The sequence below is a fragment of the Gobius niger genome (genome assembly GCF_951799975.1).
Source record: "Gobius niger genome assembly, chromosome: 6".
In the NCBI taxonomy this organism is placed as follows: Eukaryota; Metazoa; Chordata; class Actinopteri; order Gobiiformes; family Gobiidae; genus Gobius; species Gobius niger.
Window position 1 is genome coordinate 6,069,710 of NC_136857.1, and position 25,736 is coordinate 6,095,445.

The 25,736-nt window shown below is 40.7% G+C and overlaps 2 protein-coding genes across 6 annotated transcripts in view; both read right to left on the reverse strand.

Moving 5' to 3' along the window:
- Positions 1-4,898: 4,898 nt before the first annotated feature.
- LOC306964763 (specifically androgen-regulated gene protein) lies at positions 4,899-10,010 on the reverse strand. Its single transcript, XM_079558913.1, has 3 exons — positions 9,869-10,010; positions 8,436-8,559; positions 4,899-6,400 (listed from the first exon to the last, which is right to left on the reverse strand). The coding sequence occupies exons 1-3, from the start codon at positions 9,971-9,973 to the stop codon at positions 4,905-4,907; spliced, it is 1,725 nt and encodes a 574-aa protein (XP_079415039.1). The 5' UTR covers positions 9,974-10,010; the 3' UTR covers positions 4,899-4,904.
- Positions 10,011-16,485: 6,475 nt separating this feature from the next.
- Positions 16,486-25,736, reverse strand: part of LOC306963927 (ankyrin repeat and SAM domain-containing protein 1A) — a 59,501-nt gene continuing 50,250 nt past the window's right edge. The window contains exons 16-27 of one of the 5 annotated variants that reach the window (XM_079557692.1): positions 25,116-25,214; positions 24,892-25,038; positions 23,838-23,945; positions 23,287-23,442; positions 22,659-22,796; positions 22,504-22,575; positions 21,913-21,999; positions 21,638-21,775; positions 20,694-20,876; positions 19,444-19,542; positions 18,684-18,778; positions 16,486-17,624 (exon numbers count right to left, since the gene is read on the reverse strand). In XM_079557692.1, coding sequence (XP_079413818.1) covers positions 17,621-17,624; positions 18,684-18,778; positions 19,444-19,542; positions 20,694-20,876; positions 21,638-21,775; positions 21,913-21,999; positions 22,504-22,575; positions 22,659-22,796; positions 23,287-23,442; positions 23,838-23,945; positions 24,892-25,038; positions 25,116-25,214 — 1,326 coding nt within the window. In that variant the 3' untranslated portion in view covers positions 16,486-17,620. Of the gene's footprint in view, positions 18,779-19,443; positions 19,637-20,693; positions 20,877-21,637; positions 21,776-21,912; positions 22,000-22,503; positions 22,576-22,658; positions 22,797-23,286; positions 23,443-23,837; positions 23,946-24,891; positions 25,039-25,115; positions 25,215-25,736 lie in introns of all 5 variants that reach the window. The other 4 variants (XM_079557691.1, XM_079557695.1, XM_079557693.1 and 1 more) reach the window with 4 other exon arrangements.

Below are 25,736 nucleotides of genomic sequence, written 5' to 3' on the forward strand. Positions count from 1 at the left end.
CGCCTGATAGCACGGCAGCTACGCCTACCTGCCCCATCTCCGAATGCACCAGGGAGCGTCTCCGAGGAGCCGTGCGGAGCCTGCGTGCCCTAAAACAGGCAAACATGTGGAGCGCAGCAGAAGCATAGATAACACTTAAATGAAGCCGAGGTGATCCGTTACATTTACGTACGAGCGTGTACTTGGGTGACTTTTTAGGAGTCTGCAATATTGTCCCAGTTGGGAAATGGATCCTCTGCATTTGTCCCATCCCTCAACGCCGCTGGGACGACCTGTCAAGAGCAGCGTCACAGCTCAAAACTTTAGGAGGTTTAACTTTTGGAAACAATTGAACTTCTGAGGACTTTTTTTTTTTTATCCCACTGTGATTAAATATGTAAGTAACAAAAGCTTTTACTTTCCATCACGGTGGCCTCTACAATGCTCCAGGATCAATTGTTTTGTAGGTTTTCTGATGAGAGGGTCCGTCAGCAGTGAAAACCTTCCAAGCAGTTGATCCTGGAGCGTCGTAGAGACCACTGGGATGGAAAGTAAAGGCGCCATGCTGACCACTCATACAGCCACTGAGTCACTACAAGGTCAAATACACACAAATGTCAACTTTGTTTTCCACATTAAAAGTTGCATAATGCAGCTTTAACCTCTTAACTCCCACCTGAACGGATCCAGTTTTCTCCAGTTTGGCTTTACCATAATCAAAAAGCTTTTTGGCGAAAAAAGCACAGAAATAGCCACAAAAAATGAGAAGAAAACAAGGATGTAAACGCAACAAAAATGTAACAAAAATTCAACAAAAATGTGACAAAAATTCAACAAAAAGTGACAAAAAACTCAACCAAAAACTGACAAAAATGTCACAAAAATGTCACAAAAACTCAACAAAAATGTCACCCAAAAAAAAAAAAAAAAAACATACAAAAGGTGACACAACACAGCAACAACGCGAGGAAAAAGATCCGTTTTGTGGGTCTTAGCTTTCAAATGAGGTGTTACGCAGCCAAAAGAGGACAGAATGCATTTGGTTTAGGCTGTGATAAGAGGTTAATATGTTGGGGGGAATGTATATATATGTCTCAAGTTGAGAATAGATTTTTCTTATGTTCTGTTAGAAAATAATAGAATTTCTCATTTTGTCATACATTATACTTCTATTTTACAAACAATCTAAAAAAAAATGGAAACTGTTATTTGAATAATTATTTGTTTGACGATACCGCTTGTACTTCTACTTAGGTAATATTATCGTGAATTAATGTTACTCTGACTTGAGTTTATTTGGCCACTCTACCCACATCCACCTTAGGAGCATGTTTCCTTTCCACACGCCAGAAAACGAAGCAAAACACATTGTTGAAATTAAACCCACATTGGGCACAACGTGGGAGCAGCCGGTATATGGGGTCACCGTGACACTGATGAGTAAGGTCTTCCAGAAACCCACACACACATGTACCTCTTGCCGTCACGCTGACCTTAATCTCCTCCTGAGAAACAAGACAATGAGATTTTTCTTCCAAATGCTACAAATCTTTATTGCCAACCTTTGTGTGACCGGTTTACTCATGCAAGATCAAAGTAAACAGAAGTAATTAGAATGAAGTAGTTTTCATCCATCATTAGCAAAATCAACTCGTCAAGTCTGCATGAGCCTTCAAGGTTCTCTTAGCAAAATTTATATGTAATTACTTGCAAAAGCAGACCTTTGCCGGTTCTTTTCATCCTGACTGCTGAGAGTCAAGGGGAACAATGAATCTATCCTGCCCTCTAGTGGTCAAAAGTGGCGTGATAGAGTTGAAACTGAACACATTTGTGCATGAATAACTGTCTGTTTTAATAATATTTAAGCATCATTTGTTTTATTGAGGCTATAAAATATACCATATTAACAGAAGTGATATTGAACACAACATAAATACACATTTGTGTTAAGTTTTTATAGACTTTATTTAACTATTTAAAGTCTACATAAGTAAGTTTATAAGTAAGTTTATTTATGGAATGCCCCTTGAGATGTTCCATCTCGTTTGCGAGGGACATAAAACTTATTTTTGTCCATAATATTCATATAGATTGGGTAACACTCTATTTTACACTACCCTTGATACATTGTACCTAACTACAATGTAATGAGCTCTGTAACAATGTGTAATAATTGGGTTAGATACACAATGGGATATTATGTATTTGTAGTTTGTAGGCAGTGTTGGGCAAGTTACTGAAAATGTTTTATATATTTTATATTAGAGATCACAGCTTTAAAAATGTAATAGGCTTGTATTACATATTACTGTTTTAAAAATGTAGCTGAGTTACACTACTTTGAGTTACTTTTGGCAAAATGTAAACAGAAAATAGTAATAATGCCACCGAGCAATAGTGCAGTAGGAGAATTAGTTTTCTTTTCATGTAATAAGACATAACTCTAATCCTAATCCTAAAGGTCTCGTGTCCTTTTACATTATGTACCTACAAAGTAATTCTATTCTGTATCTAACCCATAGGTACAAGTTAAGTTATTACAGATTGTTACAAAGCCCATTACATTGTACTAAATTTATTTAGGTACAATGGATCAAGGTAGTGTAAAATAAAGTGATACCATAGATTGTTTAATATGCTTTTATATTTATACAAGACGTTACTTGCTAACCATTTGTTTTGTTTTTCACTGCTGTTCAAGGCAATTATCCTCATTGTGAAACGATTGTATTTTGTGGATGAAAACATGGTAAAAAAAAAAAAAAACATAAACAAAAAAAAGAATTATCATTTTATTTACATATATAGAAAATTAACACTGCCGTTCCAAAGCTTGGGGTCACCCGGGCCAGTTCTATAGCTTCTCTGATCAGCACAACAGTTTCAGCAGTGCTAGCATAATTGCACGAGGGTTTTCTAATCAACAATTGCAAGATTAGCTAATGCATTGCACCATTTGAAAACTGGAGCGATGGTTGCTAGAAAAGCACCTCTGCACAACTATGTAGGTATTCCATTACAAAATCACCCGTTTTCAGAATAGGCATTAAAGAGGGGGTATTCTGCTTTTTTCAGTCATATAGCTCCAGTCTATATCACACTACAATGATGATGAAACCTTCTGTTGGTCTGTAACTGCAGTAAATTAAAATAACTGCCTTGTATAAAATTGCTCTCTCAAAATGGCTGTAGTGAATGTCTTGAAATATGCCTCTGTCTCTTTAAGAACCGCCGACCCTTTCCGCTGTCTGTGGCATCAGTGGGGAGGGGGTTCTGCTGAGGAGCAGTGATTGGTTACTCGGCTGGTGACGAAAGCTCGGAGGCGTCTCCAGGAGGTGGGGGCGTTCCTAGGAGGACTCAGGCAAACCTATCCCTAAAATGGCCGCCATCAGAGTTTTTACAGATTACTCAAAAATACGTGAATGTGCCAAGGCAACACTTCAGGCATGTTTTTAATGAGGGAATGACATAATAACATGATGTAAAGCTTGAAAAAAATCGATTTTGCATAACACCCCCCCTTTAACATCTCGAGTCTAGACTGTATTTCTGATTCATTTAATGTTATCATTTTTTTTTTTATCTGTGTTTTTCTCTCAAAAATAAGGACATTTTAAGCGACCCCAAACTTTTGAGCAGTAGTGTATACATATATTACTAGTTATACACAAAGCTGTTTTGTGGTGGATGAATGACAGTATTGTAGGCCATGCAGCTTGCAGTCAGTACAATTAAATAACCAGAGTTCAGTCCCATTGCTCGCAGCTGTTTTCAGAGGCCCGTGATGTCATCAGTGAAAGTGCCGTCTGTCACACTGTCCTCGTCCATCAGGTCTGGGCGAGCGAACAACACAGAGCTCAGGTAGAAGAGAGATAGCTCACATACCAACATACCACGACAGTACGAATACCGCTCAGCTGCTGCGCCGGCTTTACATTGACACAATGAAAAACAAGTGATGAAGAATAAGCAAGTCAACTTTAACTTCAAAATGTATATGAATGGTTATATTACCCATAGAAGGAATATTCATGTGACTGAAACCCTTGAATAGAGAAAAATGCCTTTTCTACTGCTGAAAATAACAAGGCAGTGGCTACATTTTCTTTAAAGATTAGGAAAATGGCCAGTTTAGAACTCAAAGGTTAAAAAGAGCAATCGAAAAAGTCAAAATAATATTCTCCCATATAAGCTATTAATAGATCTTTTATGAGACTATGTGTTGCATAAAAGGATGAGCCTGAAAATGGGAAACCAGTTGCACCAGTTCTCTGTGGAGCATTTGATAACCCGTTTGTAATGCTGGGAATTCTGATTTTCCTTAATGGTAAAGCGGCCATGTGTTGTGAAAGAAACACAAACAAAAGAAATGATCAAAGTCAAAATGGGTGAATGGGTGAACCAACATGACAGACATGCAAACAATGAGGCTTCACTGTTGTTTGAGCTGATAGTGTTCTGACGTTTTGAGCAATAAATTCATTTCATTCCATATCTTTTCGGGCTGTGTTTAAACAAGACTTGAAAATACTTCGGAAAAATGCTGTGAACTGAAAAGTTATTAAAATTCGCAAAACATTTAATTAAAAATACCGTGCAGTTAAGTTTATAAAAAGTCAGAAGCATTTGGAGTTTGATTAAAGAACAATTTGCAGTTTGCATGATGAAAAAGTTTGCGGTATTTACATTATTTGCAGCACTGTTTTTACAATAGTGTTATTAAAGAAAACTCAATTTTTTTCCTGAAAATCCAGTTCAGTGACACATGCACATTCAAACATATGAAATGTTGGCTTTAATTATGGCACCACGTCATCTTTATCCACCTATTATCAACAAAAGTTTCATTTTATCAACTGAAAAGGACTAATATAAAAATATCTGGGGAAAGATGACAGAACGTGTGATTAAGTCCACATACATTTTTATTCCCTGAGCAGTCCGAGTTTTTTGAGAGCCTTGCGCCGGGCCTCCTCGCTCTGCTCGCCAGGACTGATGATTACACTGATGCCCTGGGAGCGTGGCAGCTTTTGGGAACTGTCCGAAGCGGTAGAGGGAGCGGGCACGGGCCTTTGAACCGCAAAGTCTTTCCCACTTCCCAGGGAGGCGGGCCGCGGGCGGCTGTTACGCAGCTGCCCCAAGGTCTGCTGCTTGTCCATTGCCTCCATGTAGCTGCTCAGGCCCAGGCCCGAGCGCTCCAAAGTGGCTGACTTCACTGCACCTTTTCCTGCTGATGAAAGGAGCTTCTTGTCTGAAGCTGGAGAGGCCTGGTCGCTTGAAACAACAAAAACATCGTCGTGAGAAGGCGCCACTTGGTCACTGAAGGCAGTGGGTACAGGGATAATGTCTGGAAGAGGTTCAGACGGGACGTGAGTGGCTTGAGCAGAGGGTGGGACAAGCCTGTGGACCTTGGTTGTGTAGGGCGCTGAGGGCGGGGCAGATTTAAGTGGAGGGGGGCTGAGGGGTGAAGAGGCAGGAGCCCATGACTTTCTGGTTTGAAGATGTCTAGGGCTCGAAGCAGGTCCTGGATCACTCTCTTCGCTTTTGAGGAGACCAAGTTTCCGCAGAGCCTCCATGCGCACTTTCTGAGGGTCCATTAGCATCCGGTCATTGGGAGAAGGATGCCCCATGATGCTGTCGTGGCCTCCTGCTGGCTTGTGGGATTTCAGGATGATGTTTGGAGGGAGCTTCTTGGGTTTAGGGGCAACTGCGGGGGGACTTCTAGGTTCTATCGCCTCAGAGGGAGCTGCTGTTTGAGGACTGGAGGGGCGCAAAGAGGGAGCGGTCGGTAGTTCAGCAGCAGGAGGCTTATCCAGGAGGTCTGGGCTTACAATGGTGGGTTCAATGGAGGCGGAGCTTACAGAGGGCACAGGGACAGGACTTACAGGGGTGGAGCTTGTGGGGGTGTGGTTTATGATGGCGGGGGTTGCAGAGGTGGGGTTCCCAGAGGCGCTCAGGCTACCAACTGAGATACTTTTCTCGGACACCCGCCTCCTGAGCATCTCCAGATTGATGGTTGATTTTGGAGTGGCAGGTGATGTAGCAGAAGAATTTCCGCCATCGCTCAGAGCTAGAGGAGAAACTGGTTCGTCCATGAAATCTGAAGGAGGAGGGATCATAGACAGGTCTGCTGTGCTCTGTGGATCTCCATTTGTGGGCCCGACAGCGTCTTGAGCGGGCACAGGGGTGGCGTTCCCGGAGGCCGGCTCTGAACCTGCAAGTGTGGGGTCTGGGGGGATGTGTGAGGGCAGTTCAGGGTCACTTATGTCCGGTGTGGATGAAGAAGAGGATTGTGAGGCTGGGTTTTCAGTTTCACAGGAGGCTTCATTTGCACGAGATGGACCTATGCTTTCTGCCAGCATCCTGTGGATATCTGGCTGGGACAAGGTCTCTGAGCCGCCATGTTTAATCCTCCGAATGGCTGCAAGGGAAGAGAGAAATCTCTGCTTAAGTAATCAAACACATTTATTGCAACTTAGGCTACTACAGCTTAGGGACATGTTTATGTGTGATGTCAGTAACAGATTTTATTTTACTGACAATACGTACCAAACTATAACAGATATTTGGAATGGACAGGAATAAGTACATCTCAGCATGCAACTGTTTTATGAGGGCGAGCCAGTCAAGGCTGCAACTTGACCATTGGTCAAAAATGTTGGAAGTATTTTAGCTAAAATACACTGATTTACTGAGATGTGCTCAGATTTTGGTTTTAGTAGAGCAGTAAGGAGGAAGAAGAATAACTTCATATGTATAGAACCTTTCACAGACATGGTCACAAAGCGCTTTACATGAGACAATTGTACATTCACTCCATACGCGGTGGTGGTAAGCTACGTATGCAACTACAGTTTCCCCTGGGGGAGACTGACAGATCTGCACATCTGTACACATCTGCGCCAATGGTCCCTCTGATCACCATCATTCATTCATGCATATGCATCCTGCATCCTGGCATATTGTACATGTTTTTTGTGGTAGGGGAAACCGGAGTACGCGGCGGAAGTCTACACAGACACGGGCAGGACATGCAAACTCCACACAGAAAGGCCCCGTCCAGCTGGGAATTGAACCCAGGACCTTCTTCCTGTGAAGCACAAGTGCTAACCACTGCGCTACCGGGCGGCTCGGGACACAAAGAGAATGTGCTGCTCCCACTGCCTCAGCAGAGACGAAAAAAATAACCACATCAGGACCTATTGAGACATACAAACACTGTAGCCGCAAAACCCCGTCTGGACACACAGCGACTATAATCAAATCTTTGACCTTTATTTAACCAGAAAGAGTCTTGGCCCCAGAGTGGAAACCTACCTGGAAAACATGGGGGAAAACATGCAAACTCACTGGAGCAAGCAGTCCAGGACTACAGTAAGGCTTTAATTGTAGCAAAATTTAAGTGATGCTCGTACTCTAGTGGTTCCCACTGCGGGAGCCTCAGAGGCACGACAGGGGGGCAAAGAATAATTTTAAAAAAATGGATAGACAATGACTGTCCGACTCATTACGACTGGTACGCGCATGCTATGGAGACGATATCAGTGGAAAAAACGGCTTTTAGATTATACAATCAGGAATCCGATTATCTTGAAACATGGGATCCATTACATGAATTTATCTTGAGTGTTAATTGAATGTACGTAGAATTCCTTTTTTCTTTTATGTGAATGGAATTGTACTTACTAATATTAATATTGACATTATCATCTGTAAATATTGTTGCGTGTGGTAGAAACTACTTGAGACCCTTAGTATATATGTCTTCTATATAGCTTTGTAAAAATGCTTTATACACAAGGTGTAAACGGTTTGGGTGCGGGATATTTAGTATTTTTCTCTTTTTCTTTTTCTTTCTCTTTTTCTTTTCTCTGTTTTTTTTTTTTTTTTCCTTATATGTTTACATCCTTTGTAAATGTATTGAATAAAGTTTTAAAAAAAGAAAAAAAAAAAGAAAAAAAAAGAGGCACGACAGGGGGGCCCGCAATGCTTGTCAGCAAAAGAAGCGCATCAAAAAAAAAAAAAAAAAAACAGTCATTGTCAGTTGTTATTTTTGCTGAAAATAATAAGAAAATACCTTTGAATATTGAGTATAGAGTTATTGCTAAGGGGGGCCCTGAGAGAATTAGGGACCGACAAGGGGCCGCGAAGTTCCAAAACACGTCACTTTTAAGATTATGAAACTAAATAAAGCTAAATTTTTTACATAACAAATGATGTTGAACAGTCACATAATAGATCAATTAAAGAAACCTATGAGTAAAGGGACAATATGATGTTTAAAAATGTTAAAAATGAAGTATTTTCCTCCCCCTACATGTTCCAGCAATGTCGTAATGTGTAGAATGAGCCCAGACCTATTGTCACTCAAAAAGTTGTTAATTCGGGTCTGACAAATAAACAAAAGGGACATCGTACATCTCCAGTTATTTCTTTTATACAGAGACGTCATTTACCGGAGTCTGGTTCATCGTTCGAGAAGCCGCTGTCCTCCTGAAGATCCAGCGACTCAATGGTTTCCTCCAGATACATAAGGCAAGCTTTCTCTTCGGCCGACAGGTGCTCCATACTGTCCTCACTCTGCAGAGCAAAAACAACTGCTTCAGAGGGCAATGGAGCGTCTAATGTAAAAAGACAGCTTTACAATAAAACATGTCAATCACATCAATTACTCAGGGTAAGTACTAACGAGATGACGGAGCAACCTATTGTTCTTCATCAATAGGACAGATCCCAGCACGCAGCTTTTAATACGATGTCCACAACGTTTCAGGGCTAAAGCTTTCATTAAGCAAAGTGGCGCTTTCTCAAATTATTATTATTTAAATGTTATTTTCTTTTTTTTCTTCTTTTCTTTCTTTTTTCTTCTAAGGTTTATTATTGAGGTCAAGGGACAAATTCTATGGTGGATTTAGCCTTTTGCAGATGTTTGTATCTCTTTCATTACTGGGCCTATCTCCACTAAACAAAAATTAAAGTTTGATGTCTTCACTGTCAGTCAAAATGAACTGAAGGATCTTGAAGCTACAAAATTAACATGCCAAGTTTGCTGACAAACAGTGAAGTTCTGTCATAAACAGTTAATTGCTTGAGGAGTAACATAAGCCTCTGCCTTTCATGTGACGTTATGAGATCAAATTTTAGAATATCACAAACACAATAGAAAAAATTGCCGCCATAGCTGCAGTGCACATGTCTTGTTGGATGTCTACTGTTCACTTTAGTGCACACAGGTGTCATGCGAACAGACTGACAGCTTCTTCCCTTAGGACAAAATGTGCCCATCACTGTACCCCTCCGGCCTCTCCTGTGATGAACAGGAGTCTGTCAGCTCAAGTGACACAACTTCAGCGCATTAGTTTTCCCGCATGTGAACTTGAAATACAACGCAGAGGAATCGATGGCAGCAGAAGCATCTACAGTCGACACCTTGCTTTATTATTTCTAAATTTGACAAGAGCGAACATAAATCAGGTGAAAGAAAATTACGTGAGACACAAACCTGCAGCAAGTATCACTCTGGTTACAGACAACAGGATTGTGATTGTAGTTGAAAAGCATAAAATGTGTGCTTCAGGGAAATACCAAAAGTGATGTCTCTCACAATTAAGTGCCTGAAGAACCATCTGTGAATCTTAAGCCACGAATTTTATGTCAAAAACTGTGCATATATTAGAACCTGGCAGAAAAACTCCCACATGACAAACAAGAACTTGCACAGCACACATGAAAGCCAGTGTTAGGTCCAAGAATAGAACCCAGGACTTTCTCGAAATGGGTGTGGCCCACTCAACCACCAAACTTCCTCGATCTCTTAAGTATAGGTGCTTTAGACTGTTATGAGATGAAGGCGACCCGTGAGATCAGTGGCACAGACGGCCGGACTCACACAGGCAGAGTTGACGCTGATAACACTGTCGCAGCTACGGGCGCTGTCCATGTTACTGAGCGTTTCCACGGAGACGGCGCGGGGCCACGTGTCACTGTTAGGCATCTCACTGAGGTCCACCGCGCTCTTCACACCACAGAGGGCAACCTGGAAGAAGAGGATACGCCGTCTGTGAATATGTTCTTAACCTGAAGTTTTTTTTTTAAGATTTCAGCAAACAAGCTGAATGAATGCAACCGGGACTGTGTTTCCTGTTCCTCACCTCTCAAGCCATAGTAAATCACTCCCTGTCCCATTTCTTCTCTCTTGTTTCAACTCAGTATGCGCTCAGTATGTGCCCAAACGACTGCCTCATTTGTGTCCCAGCAGGAAAACCACCAGCCGCTGCATCACTTCTTCGCCACCGTTTCCAGTCAAAGCATCATATAAAACAATCTTGCCATGAAACTTAAGTTCAGGCTTGATTTTGATGCGACAAAAACCCTGATAAGCCGCACAACAATTGAACTTTGCCCTCTAAACCCCCACCTGAACCGAGAACAAAAATGAGACGACAGCAAGGGTAAAAACGCAACAAAGCAGTGACAAAAAGGTGACAAAAAAAATAAAAAAGGGACAATAATGTAAGAAATGAGCCAAAAAAAGAGCAACAAGAGTCACAAAAAGCCACAAAAGGAAAAAAAAAAAAAAAAGCGATGGAACAAAATGTCAAAAAAGCGACGACAATGTGGCAACAACTTGAGGAAAAAGCTCCTTTAGATGAGTGTAGTAGGACTACAGTGTACATTAACCTCTATTCTCTCTTTACCACGTTCTGATAAAGACTATACATGCCTTTCAGTCATGTGACTTTTGAATGACCATTGACCATTTTGAATACCAAAGTACAATGATGCAGTACAACAACATGTAACAATATATCTACTCAGGATATAAAAGAGAGACAACTGATAGACAGTGGCATTTTTATGAACTCGTAATCATTGCTCAAGAAGATAACAGTAAAAACACGGCCCCAGAGACGCATGTTTATGTGAAGAAACCAGTGAGTCAGTGTTTAAGACGCTAGCATGCTACCGGCTAGCATGCTACCGGATAGCATGCTACCGGATAGCATGCTACCGGCTAGCATGCTACCAGTTAGCATTTAGCTTCAACAGCTCAGCTATGACCTCTCCAAGAGAAAGCACTGAACCACACTCCAAACATCTAGCCTTGGCTACAACATGTGACAGATATCAGAGCTGAGCTGTTACTGTAGTGTTTCCTTAGTGTTCATAGGTTCTGAGCCACACATGTGTTTATCGTGTTGAAGCCAATGCTAACCAGTAGCATGCTAACGTCTTGAGCAGCTTAAACACTGACTCAGACTGAGACTCTGTTGACATGACAAGATGTATAAATCATATAGAAAGGTTTTCTGTATTCTATTTGTTGTGTTAATTTAGTCTTCAGAGTGAAGCAGATCTTAGTCAATCCTGCTGTACCTCAACAGACAGAGCTGCGACGTCTGAGCCACATTTGCTGCTTATTTCACATAAACGTGCGTCTCTGGGGCCGTGCTTTTACTGTTATCTTCTTGAGCAATGATTATGAGTTCATAAAAATGCCACTGTCAATCAGTTGTCTTTCATTTTCATCCTAAGTAGAGAACTGTTCATGTTGTAGTACTGCATAATGCTACTTCGGTATTCAAAATGGCTGCTGGAACTATCCGTGATGTCACTGGAAACGCATGTATTCATAAAAAAGGTTTAGATATTAGTTGAAGTATCTGGGTATTGGTTCTTTTGACAACCCTACCCTAAATTGCATCTATTCATTCCCAAAGTAAATATTCATCTGTCTTTTTTCTGATTCTCATGTCTGTGGAGTGAAATACATAATGAATTTGTATTCACAGCTGGAGCCTGTTTCAGCAAATACAGGCCTTAGGCAGAATCCACATTAACCAGTTATTTACAATGCTGAGGAACATTTAGTAAAAATTCTTACACTTGATTCTATGAGAACAGCGTATCAGGGGCAGACGAGAGGTAAAACCCATTTATTTCTTTTAGGTCAGTTCATGCCTACATACAAAACGGCAATGACATGATTAGGACTGAGAAAAAAAATCCTGATTTTTGTTAACTGTCTTGATGATGAGGATATTGCAATCGTTTTCTAAAAGGGTATTCCATTAAACATAAACAAGAGATAATTCAATATCCTGTAGCCCTATAGTCGCGATGCTTTCTATGATTCAAGGAACTGATTTCAAGTCTCAAACATGCATAGTTTGGGAGTTACACGCGGCGTTTGAGCAGGGACAATAGATGTGACTCCTTACTTACCGCTGACACGTGTTTCCTGCTCTCTGAAAATCACCACTGACAGCTCTGGCATGTGAAAAACAACCAACAAACAGCACTTACTCTGAGTGCAGTGTGTTTTGTTCACAATAACTAGATATTTGTGATTCACTCGGACACCATCTGCAGGGAAACAAAACATGCATCGGAGATACAATCAAAATAATACTGCAGGGTGGAACTACTACTACTGTAATACTTAATATAAGCGGGGTTCCAGAGCAAAAGGACTGAGGGTGCACCAGAGTTTCAAAGGTGCAAAGAAGAGATACTTTTACACTGTTCATAGAAGTAGTAGTAGTAACTTAAAGCTTCTCTCTTTGAGAAAGGGGCACTTATCCCCAAGGCAAGCACACCAACAGAGGTCGACCGATATATCAGCCGGCCGATCATCCTAGGCCACATAGGAGCTATTTTAGATATTTTATGTTGCAGACTTTGTGTATAATTTTGGAACCAAAGATACAATAGAAACTTGCTGTTTTTTCTTTTGGACTCTGGTGATTTTTGTCTTTTTTTCTGACAAATCGTAACTAGTTTTTCAGCAAATTGTGTCAAAATCTGCGTCAAGACTTAAAAGAAAACTACACAAGGACCAAAACAAGACTAAAATTGATCAAAGTTGGTAAATGTTTCATTAAAACTGAACTTCCACACATTTATAGGTCCACTGCATTGTTTGTTTTTGGCACAGTTTGCAAAAAAAAAATGTGTCTGTCTCTGTTCGATGAAGACTTTCGTGATGTTGCAATACATTGTGGCTTCTTGCTATACGGACATTGCATCACCTAAAATTGTGGTACGGTTATCTATGCGATATGTTGTGCAGCCCTGGTGGAATGGCGTCTACATCAAATGGAGGTGGTAGGGTTTGCTTTGCTACAACCCAATTATTGCTCCTTTGATCAGGTCCCTACCTCCTTCTGGGCTACCTGCCTGGAAGCCCATAGGTCCAGGAAATGAGGAGGTAAGCAACAGCTTGCCAGAGTCAACTGCGAGGCACGGATTTCTCTCCCTCTCTCTGAGATATTCTGGACGAGCAGCTCATAAAAGAAACAGGGCTGGAAGTTGTTTGTCAGTAAAGAGCCTAGACTACTAAATAGTGCACATTATATCTAATGCGCTTGGCTGTGCTCTGTTGCCTTGAATTAAACAACATGATACTTAAATAAAAATACTAATCTGGCCTCTTGGTCCCTTTCATAAAGTTAATGGACATACCTTACGCAAACACTTCCAACAGTAAAGTGACCTAAATCTGCTACAAAGGTTAAGTAAGACCAGTGTGAGTCCGACCAAAGCAATAATGCACCACTCCACTGATAAGATCTATATGCTATTGTTGTGTGGCTCATTCATCACGTAGCTTTGTGCACATTCAGATCCAGAGGGAGTTCAATGCGGCGCTTTGTTATCTCCTAGAGCCCCGTGATTATGCGGATACATGCACTCACTGTGGTGTTCTTTATGACTGCAGGGAACTCTTCGTCTTTGAACCAGCCTCCACTATCTGCGCACTATCACTTTCACTAAACGCAGTAGTGAATGATGGGTATAAGCAGAGATGGGCTACTTGAAAGTGTCCTGGTCTCGAGGACTTGGACTTCTTGAGGAAGTAAAGAGATCTGTTTGAAATGAAAAATCACTGTTTCTCAACAAAAGCAAATTTACTTCTGCATTTTCCCTGAAGCATTTGTCACGTAATCTGTGCATTTCACAATACGACCTGTTACTTGCACGCTACTTAACTGTCTCTGATTTGATTTCAGGGCAAAATGTAAGACTTTTGAGACTTCATTCCGTATTAGTGGCAAGATTCACAGCTAAAAACACCAGACTTTAATTTCTGTGCTTGATTCTTTAAAAAAAAAAAAAAAAAAAAAAAACTATTTTTCTTTTAACTTCATTAGTTGCACATGGGAAATGATATTGGTTAAAGCATAGAACAGATACAAAAAAGGAAGAGCAAACAAATGGAAAGAAAAAAATAACTAAATAATGAGAAATATGAAAGTGCTTGATTCTGTGTGTAAAAGTTGTGTAAAAGTTTGCACGTTTTCCCTATGTTGGGTGAGTTTCTCAGTCAACTCAAAACATGCACAGTAGGTCAGTCCTCCAGCTAAACATTTCTACATGACTTTGAGTCTCTGAGATCGAGACGGATCTCCACTGATCCTTGCAGACTGCACCAGCGGTACTGAAGGATGGGTCAAGGATGCAGAAGACAAATTTCCCAAAAGGTACAACAATAATGTAACTCAACTTCACGTTCACATTATTTACACATATACAGAAATTAAATTACGTGTCAAGGGCACGTAACTTAAAAAAGGGCCTCGGTGTCGCAACAATACATAGCTCTTAGATGTGACAATATAAAGAAAAACGCAATGACAAAGTCAGAGTGCATTACAGTAGTTTGGTGGCACTTTACAGCGAAGTAAGTGCGTGGGATGGAAGTGGTGCCTTCAGTGTAATAACTAGGTTGTTTAATTAACAGCAACATGACTAACCCTAGTCAGACCTAACCCTTATACAGACACAGGGTTATTTCTTGGTAATACTAAGGGATCAGGGCAGCAAAATGCATAAACTATAGTTACCGAACTGTTTCCATACTACGATGTTATTATTGTGTTGTATAATAAAGGCTGATATTAAATAAATCCAGCAATGGTCGAATTAAGGTTGTTGAATAAGGGGGAAAGAAGTATATTCAACAGGCCAATGTGTCTACCTGTGTAAAATTAGTTGAACCACTAAAAAAAACACATAAACAAAGCAGGTCATACTCTGTCACGTCATTGACAACGCCTTTGATTTGCAACTAGATCAAATGCAATGTAAACCCTCTAGACTGCATTTGTGTACTGTTGACACAAACAGGTCCGGGGCAGTGGACAAACTCGTCAGCCTGTATTTACATGTTTGGTGAAAACAAAGGCCGGTTGTCAGAGCCGGAGCAGGACTCCCCAGTAAAACCTTTATGAGCTGCTGATGACAGTCCCTCCCATTAGGCTTGTGTTTCCCAGTGCAGAGCAAACTGGAGCCAACACCTCTCTCTGCATAGCTCTCTACACCCAAGGCTGAGTCAGGATTAATAGAAAGAGGAATGCTACTTTGCTTGCTTTTTGCTCGTTCTCACATCTGTTACATTCAGAGCAGACGTGTGATCAGACGGGGTGGAACAGCAGGACATTAAAGGAAACTTTTTTATTATTATTATTACTACCAAAAAAGGGGAAGTAGCCTTTGGTGAAATGATTTGCTTATCTGCAGCACAGTGTAGTACTTCCTTTCAAAAATTAAAGGATAAGGAGTGGAAAAAGGTCCAAAAATGTCAGGTATGCGTCCAAGGACAGCTACAGTCAGTAGAAGTTTAATGATTAACATTTAACAAAAGTTCATGGCTAAGTGTTGCGCAACATTGAAACTGCCATAGAAAGCAGAAATATTCCATAAATGCTTCGCTTCCTCTTCTAAGTCGATTTTTACAACAAAAATACTGCCACAGACTAGATAATAAACATTTTGTAAAAATACATGCATGATAATGATATAATAATAACTTTATATTTGACAGCAATGGCTAATAACCTGGATATTACGGACTTAACAATAAGTAAGAAGTTAGAATGCAATAAACCTCAAAGATAAACCTCAGATAATTCTACTCTACTCACCGTACAGAAAGTTGTCCGTAAGTCAGTCCATTTGTGCGCCAGGTGACAGAAGGACCCGCTCACACTCTCCTAAAGTGAAGTGTCGGGGCAGGTGGAAGTGAAACATCCTGCGCCAATCGCTTCAGCCAAGACCTGTGCGCTGCCAATCAGAGCAGGCGCGTAAAAGCGCCTTTAACCAATAGAGGAAGAGCTTTCGAAGAGGCTTCTAACGCAGAGTAAACTTTACAACCCTGGCCTACAAGTCTGAGGGTGTACGCGTATTGTAATACATTAATTATATCATATAGGCTTATTGTCAGAATGATGGTTGTTAAGAGTCTCACTTTTTTTTTTACATTTGCCAGTGACCCCCTTATGAGAGATCAATGACATTTTACTGAAAAGGTTAGACCTATCTCTCACTGGTACATAGTTTGGGGAGTTAAAATGAGTATGTAAGTATGAGCCCCACACATATTGACATTACTGTGAGTGATGAATGTCAATTACTTCATAAAGCCTTCAAAGGCTTGTTTTAGAGCTGAAAAATGAATGTGAAAAATATATCAAAAAACAAACAGTCACAAATTACTTGAGCCATTTAATCATTGTACAATTATGAAAATAATCATAAAAAAGACTGGAAGCCCAAGATATGTACAATCTTTTTTTGAAGTGAGGTCCCTCTGCTGAGTCATTGCCCAGCCTTACTTAATCACAGGGTATTTATTCACGATATGTTTAATAACTCTTGTGACATAGTCCTTTTCTGTCTTTTGACAAAAGTCAAAAATTACATACATACATATACATATAGATATCTATAAAATAAAATCATTCAAGTATCAAAATACAGAGCACTATATCATGTACAGTATTAATCTGATTATTGATATCAGATTAGTCCCAAATCTCCCGATTCTTAGCAATGTGCAAAAGCTAAATATGACCAGGCTGATGGTAGAGGTGCAGTGTCAGTGTACCACAGACGCAGCCTGTACCGCATTCAAACGACAGTATTTGTACCATAAACACATCAGCTGATCAGAAGTACCTTTAACAGTCAAACTGGGAGACATCATGTGGCCTTTGTTGTAGCAGCCTGCATGGCAGGTTTAGTGATTAACTTTGAATAGAAAATCTAAAGGAGCAGGGAAGAGAAGAACTGCAGTGTACCACACCTGATCCAGTTTCTGCTTTGGGACAGGCCATTGTCAAATCAACAATAAAACAAACAAAAGTAAGTTGAATCAAATTAAAGCCACCCTGTCTCAGATAAAACAGTCTGTAGTGTCAGTTCATCTGCCCATTGTCCTCAGAGTTTGAGACTTTGTGCAAGAGTTCATTTTAGATGATCACAGTACATAATGTAATACACTGACAAACATAGATCTGCTCATAAAAAGATGCAACAGTGTTTAAATGCTGAACCGTTGGTTTAGCAAATGCTTTATATCTGCTACATCAGCTTGTACTGAAATACAAAAGTCCTGTATAATGCCACTTCCTCCACTAGGTTTGGCATCCAAACCTGTTTGTACATCCTCAAATCAAATGAGTCTGTCTTTGTTAGAGGAGCATTGTATTTTGACTGCATGTTGGAGTTCTGTCAGGTATGTCCACAGCTCCTCCTGAGTCTCCCAGCACTGATTTCATCTGCTGCAGAAGTAGGTTACTCTTCCAGTAAATGTCCTACATCCGACACTCATTCCTCTGTCTTTGGGAGCGGCCAGTACTCAGCTGTAGGGCAGGGACAGCACACATGCACACAAAGCTGTCAGGTTAAAACAACACTCAACTGATGAGCAAGAGCAGCATGATGAATAGCACATCTATAAAGATTAACCTTTTTTTCAATGGCAGACAGTAAATTATTAACTTTACCTAATAAAAGGCAATGTACAACAGATGGTGAAGGCAGAATTTGCAAACTGAAACAATAAGAAAAGGGATGGGGAAAAAAACCCTTGAAACAAAGTGAGAGATTTGATGAAAGTGCTAAGTCCAGAGCAAATATGTGAATCTCGTCAGAAGAAAAGGCCAACAATGAACATTGTGGCAAAGCGCCTCCATCATACTTTGGCTACAACATTGCTACCAAGATATTAGCTACAAATAGGCCACATCACAGTGCTAAAATCTTGAACAATTTTATCCTATGGTAAAAAGACTGCATCATCTGGAAGATTTCAGATTGATCAGTTTTTTTTGTTTTTTTCTTATGAGATTTCACAGTTTCTCCGGTGAACATGTCCATCCACGCATTGGACAGCAGGAGAGTAGACAGGGAAAAAGTTGAATTTCCCAGTGGATACAGTCAGCAAAGATCGGAAAGAAAAGCATCAAAGTGGTCGTCTTCTGGTGAATCAACGAGAGCATGGAGAAAAGAAGAAGTATAAAAAAGTATTGATTGCTTTTTTATAAGGGAATTATTTGTATATAAAGCTAAAAGAAGGCAAATTATGGAAACACGTCAGGCTTGTGAGGGAACAAAACGAGCTGGAAGGAACTGAGAAGGTGCCAAGTTTTCAGGTAGTGATTAGTTTTGAAACAAAACAAAAAAAAAGCAGAAGTGTTGGTGGAATTGACAGTTACACGGTGAACTGTTTTTGTTGTTGGGGGAATCCCAGCACCAACAGTAGTAGTAGTAGTAGTAGGGGAGATTAGGGTCCAGCCAGGAGACACAGGCAAAGTCCCCATAAAAGAAAGGCACACAGGAGGTGGGATAGACCAGGAGAGGCCGGGCGAGGGCCGGAGCAGGGCGAAGGAGGGTCCACTCAGAAAATAGTGGTCTCGTACTTAGTGCTGATAGTGCGTTTAGCCTCCTTGGGGTCGACCAGCCACGTGCCGCTGCTTTGGGACTGAGAATCTCCCTCCTGGTCCACAAGATCACCCTGAAAATAGAAACGAAGAAGAGATTTAAATTATAATTCCCAAGATATTATGAGTAAGTACTTTGAATTTTGTTTTAACAGCACCACAATGATCGTACTTCAGTATGCTACTCATAAACATATTTCACTTTGTGTGTACTTAATCTGCACAAAAGGAATTCTTAAGTTGACACGTCCCAATGGACATTCAAAATCAGGCACTTAAATGACTCATTGTCACGCCAGAGGACTGTACAAACGTTGTAAAGTAGATGCTTGTATTACCTCAGCCTGACACTAGAGGGCCCAGGAGGTAAATGATACACACTATTTGTTAAGAAACATGACAAGAGAAAGGCATTACATTAAGCGCATGTGACAAAAGACAGAAGTGTGAGTAAAAGTGGCTCGAAAAGGAGTGTATGGGTGAGTCTCATTTCTCCAAACTTTCCCCATCGAAGCGTTTTTAATTCCCCTGCTGTGAATCCCCCACAGAGGGAAGCGGTCAAGCGTGTTTCCTATAGGAATCACTAATAGTGGCAGACCGCCCACGTATCAGCCTAATGTTTTGTGAAAAGGAGGCGATTGGCCTTAAAGCTCCAGTCGACCTTCATTCTAGTTAAGGAACTGAGGCTTTGCGGAGGCTGGAGAAATGGGGTGCACCCTTTGAGCAGTGGGGGCAGCACCTGAGCTGCAGAGGAGGCGGAGGGCAGCGGCAGAGCGGGGGGGCGCTGAGAGGAGCAGGTGCAACAGTAACAGCAGCGACTGTCGAGAGGAGGGGAGTCCTGGGACAGACAGCACCACGAGAGAGAGACACAGTGAGACAAGAGAGGGGGGGAACACGGGAAACAAGCAGAAAGGCACAGAGGAAACAAGGCACTGACACAGATAGAAGCATGAGACAAGTGTAATGTGATCGGGGGGGGAGGTAACGGGAGAGACGAAGAGCATCACAGACAAACGTACAATAAAAGGTGAGAAGAGAGTGAGTAAAAGTGATAACAGAGAACGTTATAAAGCTCATTTTCAAAACGAGAGCCTATTCTGTCTTATAACCTTTTCTCATTTCAGAATAAAACTTTTAAAATAGTTTTATTAGTGACATTATATAAAGACATTACACATGATGCCACAGTAGACGATCGAGGGAAGGGTAAACATCCCTAACGATTACTGAACTATATATATATTTGTATTATTTACATACAAAATTCAGAATTGATTTTGCTATTATAGTTTACATTATTGTTGAACTTAAAGGCAATATACCTGATTTTGTTCTAGTAGTGGAACGACATTTGTTTTGTCCTCCTTTAGTACATTGTAAGTCAGACATTTGTGGGAGAAACACTCATTTTAATTTTTTTTTAATGGATTTTATGAAGTTTCAGACTAGCTTTCAAGCGTTTCTGTGACAGTGCCCCTGAAAAGTGACCTTGACCTGCAAGTTGTGAAATGTGTCTATAAATTCCTCCAAGTGAAGAATTTGGATGCTGCAAATATGTTAAAGTAAGGAATGAGTTTGGACATAACTAACTTTCTTTTTCAAGTAAAGAGCTTTTAACATAAAGGAAGAAAAATAAATTGTCGCCCATACTTGATTGCAGCTTTTACAACAAGTGTAAGGCAAATGTGTGGTTAAAAAATAATAGCAGTTCTTCGTTGCAAATGTTTGTGCATTGTTTACACACATAATGATATCGCTAAGTTTCAGTTGACATCACACATTCTTTAGATGGGGATTGGTATAATGTATATTGTAATTTATCTTGTTCAGTGAGATCATCGACCGTGAAACGAATCCCTTTCATTGTTTGAGGATTCTCCCTCAATATCATCATGAAAATGCAATGGAATGAATAGGAAAAACTGCCCCTTGCCTCCATCTGAGAAAGAGACATTTTCTCTTTCTGGAATTTGAAAACCACCAACTTACTGCAGATCTCCGCACACTGCCTCGTGGTTTTGGCACCGGTCGAGTGGACTTGGTTTCTACGATCTCTGCGGTGGAGGCCAGAGGGATGTTTTGGTGCTGTTTGGTCCTTTGCGCCTGCAGAGCGAGCTGATAGGCCACTTCAAACGCCTGGCCCAGCGTCAGGATAATCTCATATGTCAGGTTCTAGACACACAACACAAAAATAAGCTTTAATAGATTGTACTGTATGCTATAAATAAGCAGTAGTCGTGCATCATCATACATGCATGCATGGATAAAACATTTTGAAGGAACAGTACTCACTATAAGAAAGTCTAAGTGGTACAATGTTGAGTTATATAATAGTAGAATATAATTTAAATATTATTGCCTGTGCTGTTTGTTGTTGAATGTTTTGAAATATCATATTTTTCTTTATCTGTTTATAAAAGATGCACATTATTGAGTGGTAGTTTCACCACAGGCTTTTTCACTTGTTCTTTGTGTTTATTATATAAAGGAGAATATTTTACTTCTGAAATCAGATTGTTCCACCCAGAGGCACAAAAAGATGACATCAAACACTTTGCCATTTCAAAGGGCAGATAATCATCAGAGCGGGAGAATGCACAAGTTAATTATTAAAATTTGATACATGAAAAATAAGGAAGTTCTGATTGAGGCCTCATGATAGCTGCCAGGACAAATATCTCAAGCTTAATGTGCACCCATCGCTAAATCTTATGCCAGGTTCATGGTCAGAATCACTGAGCAGGAAGATTAACCTGTTGTGCTGTGTTGATGGTGGAAACATGGACAGGTGGAGGACATGCAAACTCTACAGATTCCTGCAATTGAACCCAGCACCTCCTTGCTTTGAGGCAAGAATGCTACCCACTCAGCCACTGAACCAACACTGGATTTGGTGGTCTGGTGTTTCTTTAGAAGAGTCAATGGTTGCTTACCACGTCCACAGTGCTGAACACGTGGCAGTAGTGGTGGTTGGTCTGCAGGTCCTTGGTGATGTAGGCGAACGTGCACAAATCCTCCGGGTCCTGCGCTGCACAGGAAATATTTCGGATCTCATGCTCGGCAATGATGTTCTGAAAGAAAACAAAAAAAGGAAACAGAACTTGAATGAAACCAATTAACAATCCACGAGGAGGATTAAATAAAACGTCCATTTTCAGCTTGATGCACATTGAACATGCACAATAACACGGAGACAGACGTGGCTCACCTTATTGGCTGCATCGATAAATTTGACTCCCTTGTATGTTATTGAGAGAACGATGATTGGCACTTTTCTCAGTTGTTCTGTTGACCTCTGGAGAAGAAGGCAACACAGTCAGAGCCCAAATCCCCACTGACAGACATAAAAAGATTGTGAGAGGCCATTTTTTGTCTTAAGCGCAAGTTACAATCTGTGATGACCTTGATAGGATAGAGACTTGTGTGACTTTGTGTCAGTTGTTTTCGACGTCTCTGTGATTATATTTACATGTTTTAAATCAACGGACAATGAGCAGTATTTTTTTAAAGCCACATTACAGGTTTTCTGTTGCTATGTCACATGAGAGGCTAAACTATTCTTTTGCAGAGGGTTATCAAAATCAAGCATTTGGAAGAGGATCTACTTTATTTAAACCTGTTTTGGTTCTGTATAGAGACAGGCTGGTGATGTCCAACTCATAGCAATGTTACAACTGAGGAGATGCATGTTTTTTGGATGTTAATTTATCTGATAAAAACACCAATAGTTCAAATAAATGCTTGTATTTTATTCTCAAGTACAATGCTACAATGAAAAGAGAAATAAAGCAAAATGTACCCTCATTTTGGCACATGCATCCTGGGTGGATTCTGTTCCCCGGAGATCTTTGATAAGCATAGAACCCAAGTACTGCAAAAATACAAACATGTTTAAATAAGGCTTTGTTTATGTAGCCAGTATACTGCATACATTATAGAAATAATAGCGCTTACACTGGCTTCATAGGCACAGGATTCGAAGATAAGTTTCTCAGGTTGATGATGCCAGTTCTGCACAGGAGCGTAAGGTGCTGCCAGACTCGGCGGCCGGAGTGTCAAACGAGGTTCATGATACCGCTCTTCTAGCCTTTCCTAATTAAAAAAAAGTGACATTATGAAGACAACTGCGACAAGAATATAATGAACTGACTCGAGTTTCTAAACCACAACCTATTAACATTAAAATACAGGCTATGGATTGTACTACTTCAAACAGACACTAGAGGGCCAAGAAGATGACTGAACTATACTCATGTAAGAAAGATAAAGGTCAAGAGAAAGGTGTTTTATGAAGAACATGTGATAAATAAAGACATTAGTGTAAGAAAAAAGTGTCTGCGAAGGGAGTTTATTTGTGAGTCTCATTTCCAAAAAAGAAGAGAGAGAAAATGTGGTTATAGCCTTTAAAGAGACCTATAGGAAACACCTTTTCTCCGGATATCAGTTTGCATTGTTTGGCCAATAAAGTGAAAACTTCAACTGCACTGGTTACTCTGCTGTCTTGGAAACGTGTGGTTGTAATATGAAGCAACTTTTAATACTCAGGAAATGGTGAGTTGGCTCTAGTTTGTAAACAGCGAACCTGTGGTCTTTGCCGATGCCTTTGGGGGATCTCATAATCCGCCTCTGTCACTTTCTTCCTCTCCCCTGTGGGAAGGAGGGGGTCCATGGAGTGTCCCGTGTACGAGTCCATCTGACTGAGGGGAGAGGAGGACTGGGATCCGGGCAGGTCAAGGCACTGCAGAGGAAGGGGCAGATATAGACATCAGAAACCAATGCCACCGGCTTCATACCGATAATTTACGATATAGACCCTTTCGCTGCTTACATCATCAGTGACATGAGCTGGAGGCAGGAAGTGATCAAGGGAAATAAGATTAAACTAAAACTAGCGATCATGAGTGTAAAAAATGTGGTCCTGTTGTGGCTTAAGAACAAGAGGAATGACATTTGAGACGCTAAAATAATGTTTATCTTATATTTCCAACAGTTAGACATTTGTTTATTGTGACTATGACAACAGCTACAGTGGAAATAGATAGGAATCTAGCTTCCCGCCTCCAGCTAAGCCCGGAATGTTTATAAACAAATAAAGGGTCTATAAGACTCAATATCACAGTGAAAAAATCGTACCCTGATTTGAGAGAGTCTAGGAGGTTTGACCGGAGGCTCCTCATAAGGTCGTTCTGCTAAAGAGGCTATGATACGCTTCCTATGGCCCAATAAAGTGATCTTTAAAACCTGAAAAACAGCAAAAAAGATTACACTACAATACAGACATAGCAGACACATGGTGTGTGAATGATACACTACTCAATGATGCACTTAGTAACAACATAAACTGGGCAAGGTCATTTTTGATAACCAGATAAATAGTGTACTGAATATATTTTAATCAGCCTGAATGTTAAGTGTTCAGTGATGGTTACTGGATACACACAAACATTAAATTTAAATACTGTGTCTTATATAGAATGTCTAAAATGTCTAGGAAATGGGTATATTTTAATCAGCATCTTTCAACTGCCTCTTTTTGCAGGGTTCATGCAGGCAGAAGCAAGTCAAATGTCATGCTTTTTAATGACCAAATACTATCTTTTCATGCCCCAAATGCAGGAAATGGTACATATTTAATTTCTAAGGATTTGCAAACATTTCATCAAACCGAGGAAAGATGTTTTATACCATTATTTTGGTATTGTCAATGAACTTATATGGTAACAATTGTTGAGTGATATCATCATTTTCAAATACATTTAGATTTAATGCCAATTTAAAGTTTAAAAGTTTAATGACATGTAAGGCCTTGATTTTGGCAAAATTAATTTCATGGGTTTTAATGCTTTTTATTGCCCCACAGAAACCCTGTTTTAGACATTGTTGAAAATGTCTCTTTCCACCTTGCCATGGCTAAACATTATGAAACTCAAGCTTAAATTAAACAGATTAATGAATGTTTTTTTTTTTTTAGTTGCAGCAGTCAAATTAATGCACAGGATCCTAATTTAGTTTGAATAAATGACTAAATCATTCTTATCAACCAATTCAACTTCTAAGTTTGACTTGTCCGTATCCTTGACCTTGATGCAAGACCGACACTTGTCTGTTGGCCCACTTTTTGGAGCAGTCGGAAATTCATTTCACCCTCTGATACCCTTGATAGTGCCGGCTCTGCACCGTGACTCACATTGACAATCTCCAGCTCCCAGAGGTTTTTAACACAGTCTAAAGTGCGGTATCCACTGGACAGGAAGTTGGGCAAGTACTCATGAAGACCCAGATTCTCCAGCCACGACGAGAGGGAGCTGCTGCCGTCGCAACCGAACGCCTTTACCTGAACGAGACACCAGCGCTTCAGTTAGGACGAGCAATGCAATGGTGTTAGAAAACATAAAGCGTGCAGATTTCTACCTTTGGTAACGATCGTGCTGCGTGGAGGATCTTCTTGCGGTGACTCGGATCCGTGATTCCAATCTCCCTCAAGTCCTGGTCCTCCATCACATTGCTCCCCTGTAAAACAATCACAATCTGTAACATACATTTGCTAACGACCAAATCTCGTTACATGCAGGTAAACCTAATAAAAACATTTCCATTCAAGGCAGTCATGCAGGTTCTATTGATTAAAAATAACACCACGACTGCAGAAAAACTGGTCAATTACTCCTGACTGAAAGGGACCTTGAGGCCCCTCCCACCCCACGCCTGCCCCCCACAAATGTAATGAGGAGGCCGTGTCAATAACCACTCAACAGTGTTCAGTTTGTGGAGGAGAGGGGGGAGTCATCAGGGGAGATGGTGGTCAACTCCATCTTTGGTTACATGAGGGATCGCCTGGGAGACACTGCGGCAGGTCATGGATAATGGAGACACAAGCAATAAATCAATGCAAGGGCCTGAAGAGTGGTCAGCAATATGAGCCGGTGGGCTGAGGTGCGAGAGCTGACAGTACTAGGTAACAGGGCCCTGGTTTGTGAAGCTTTCAATTGTACACAGCATTAGCTTAGCAGAGTAATGAGCTGGCAGTTTGGA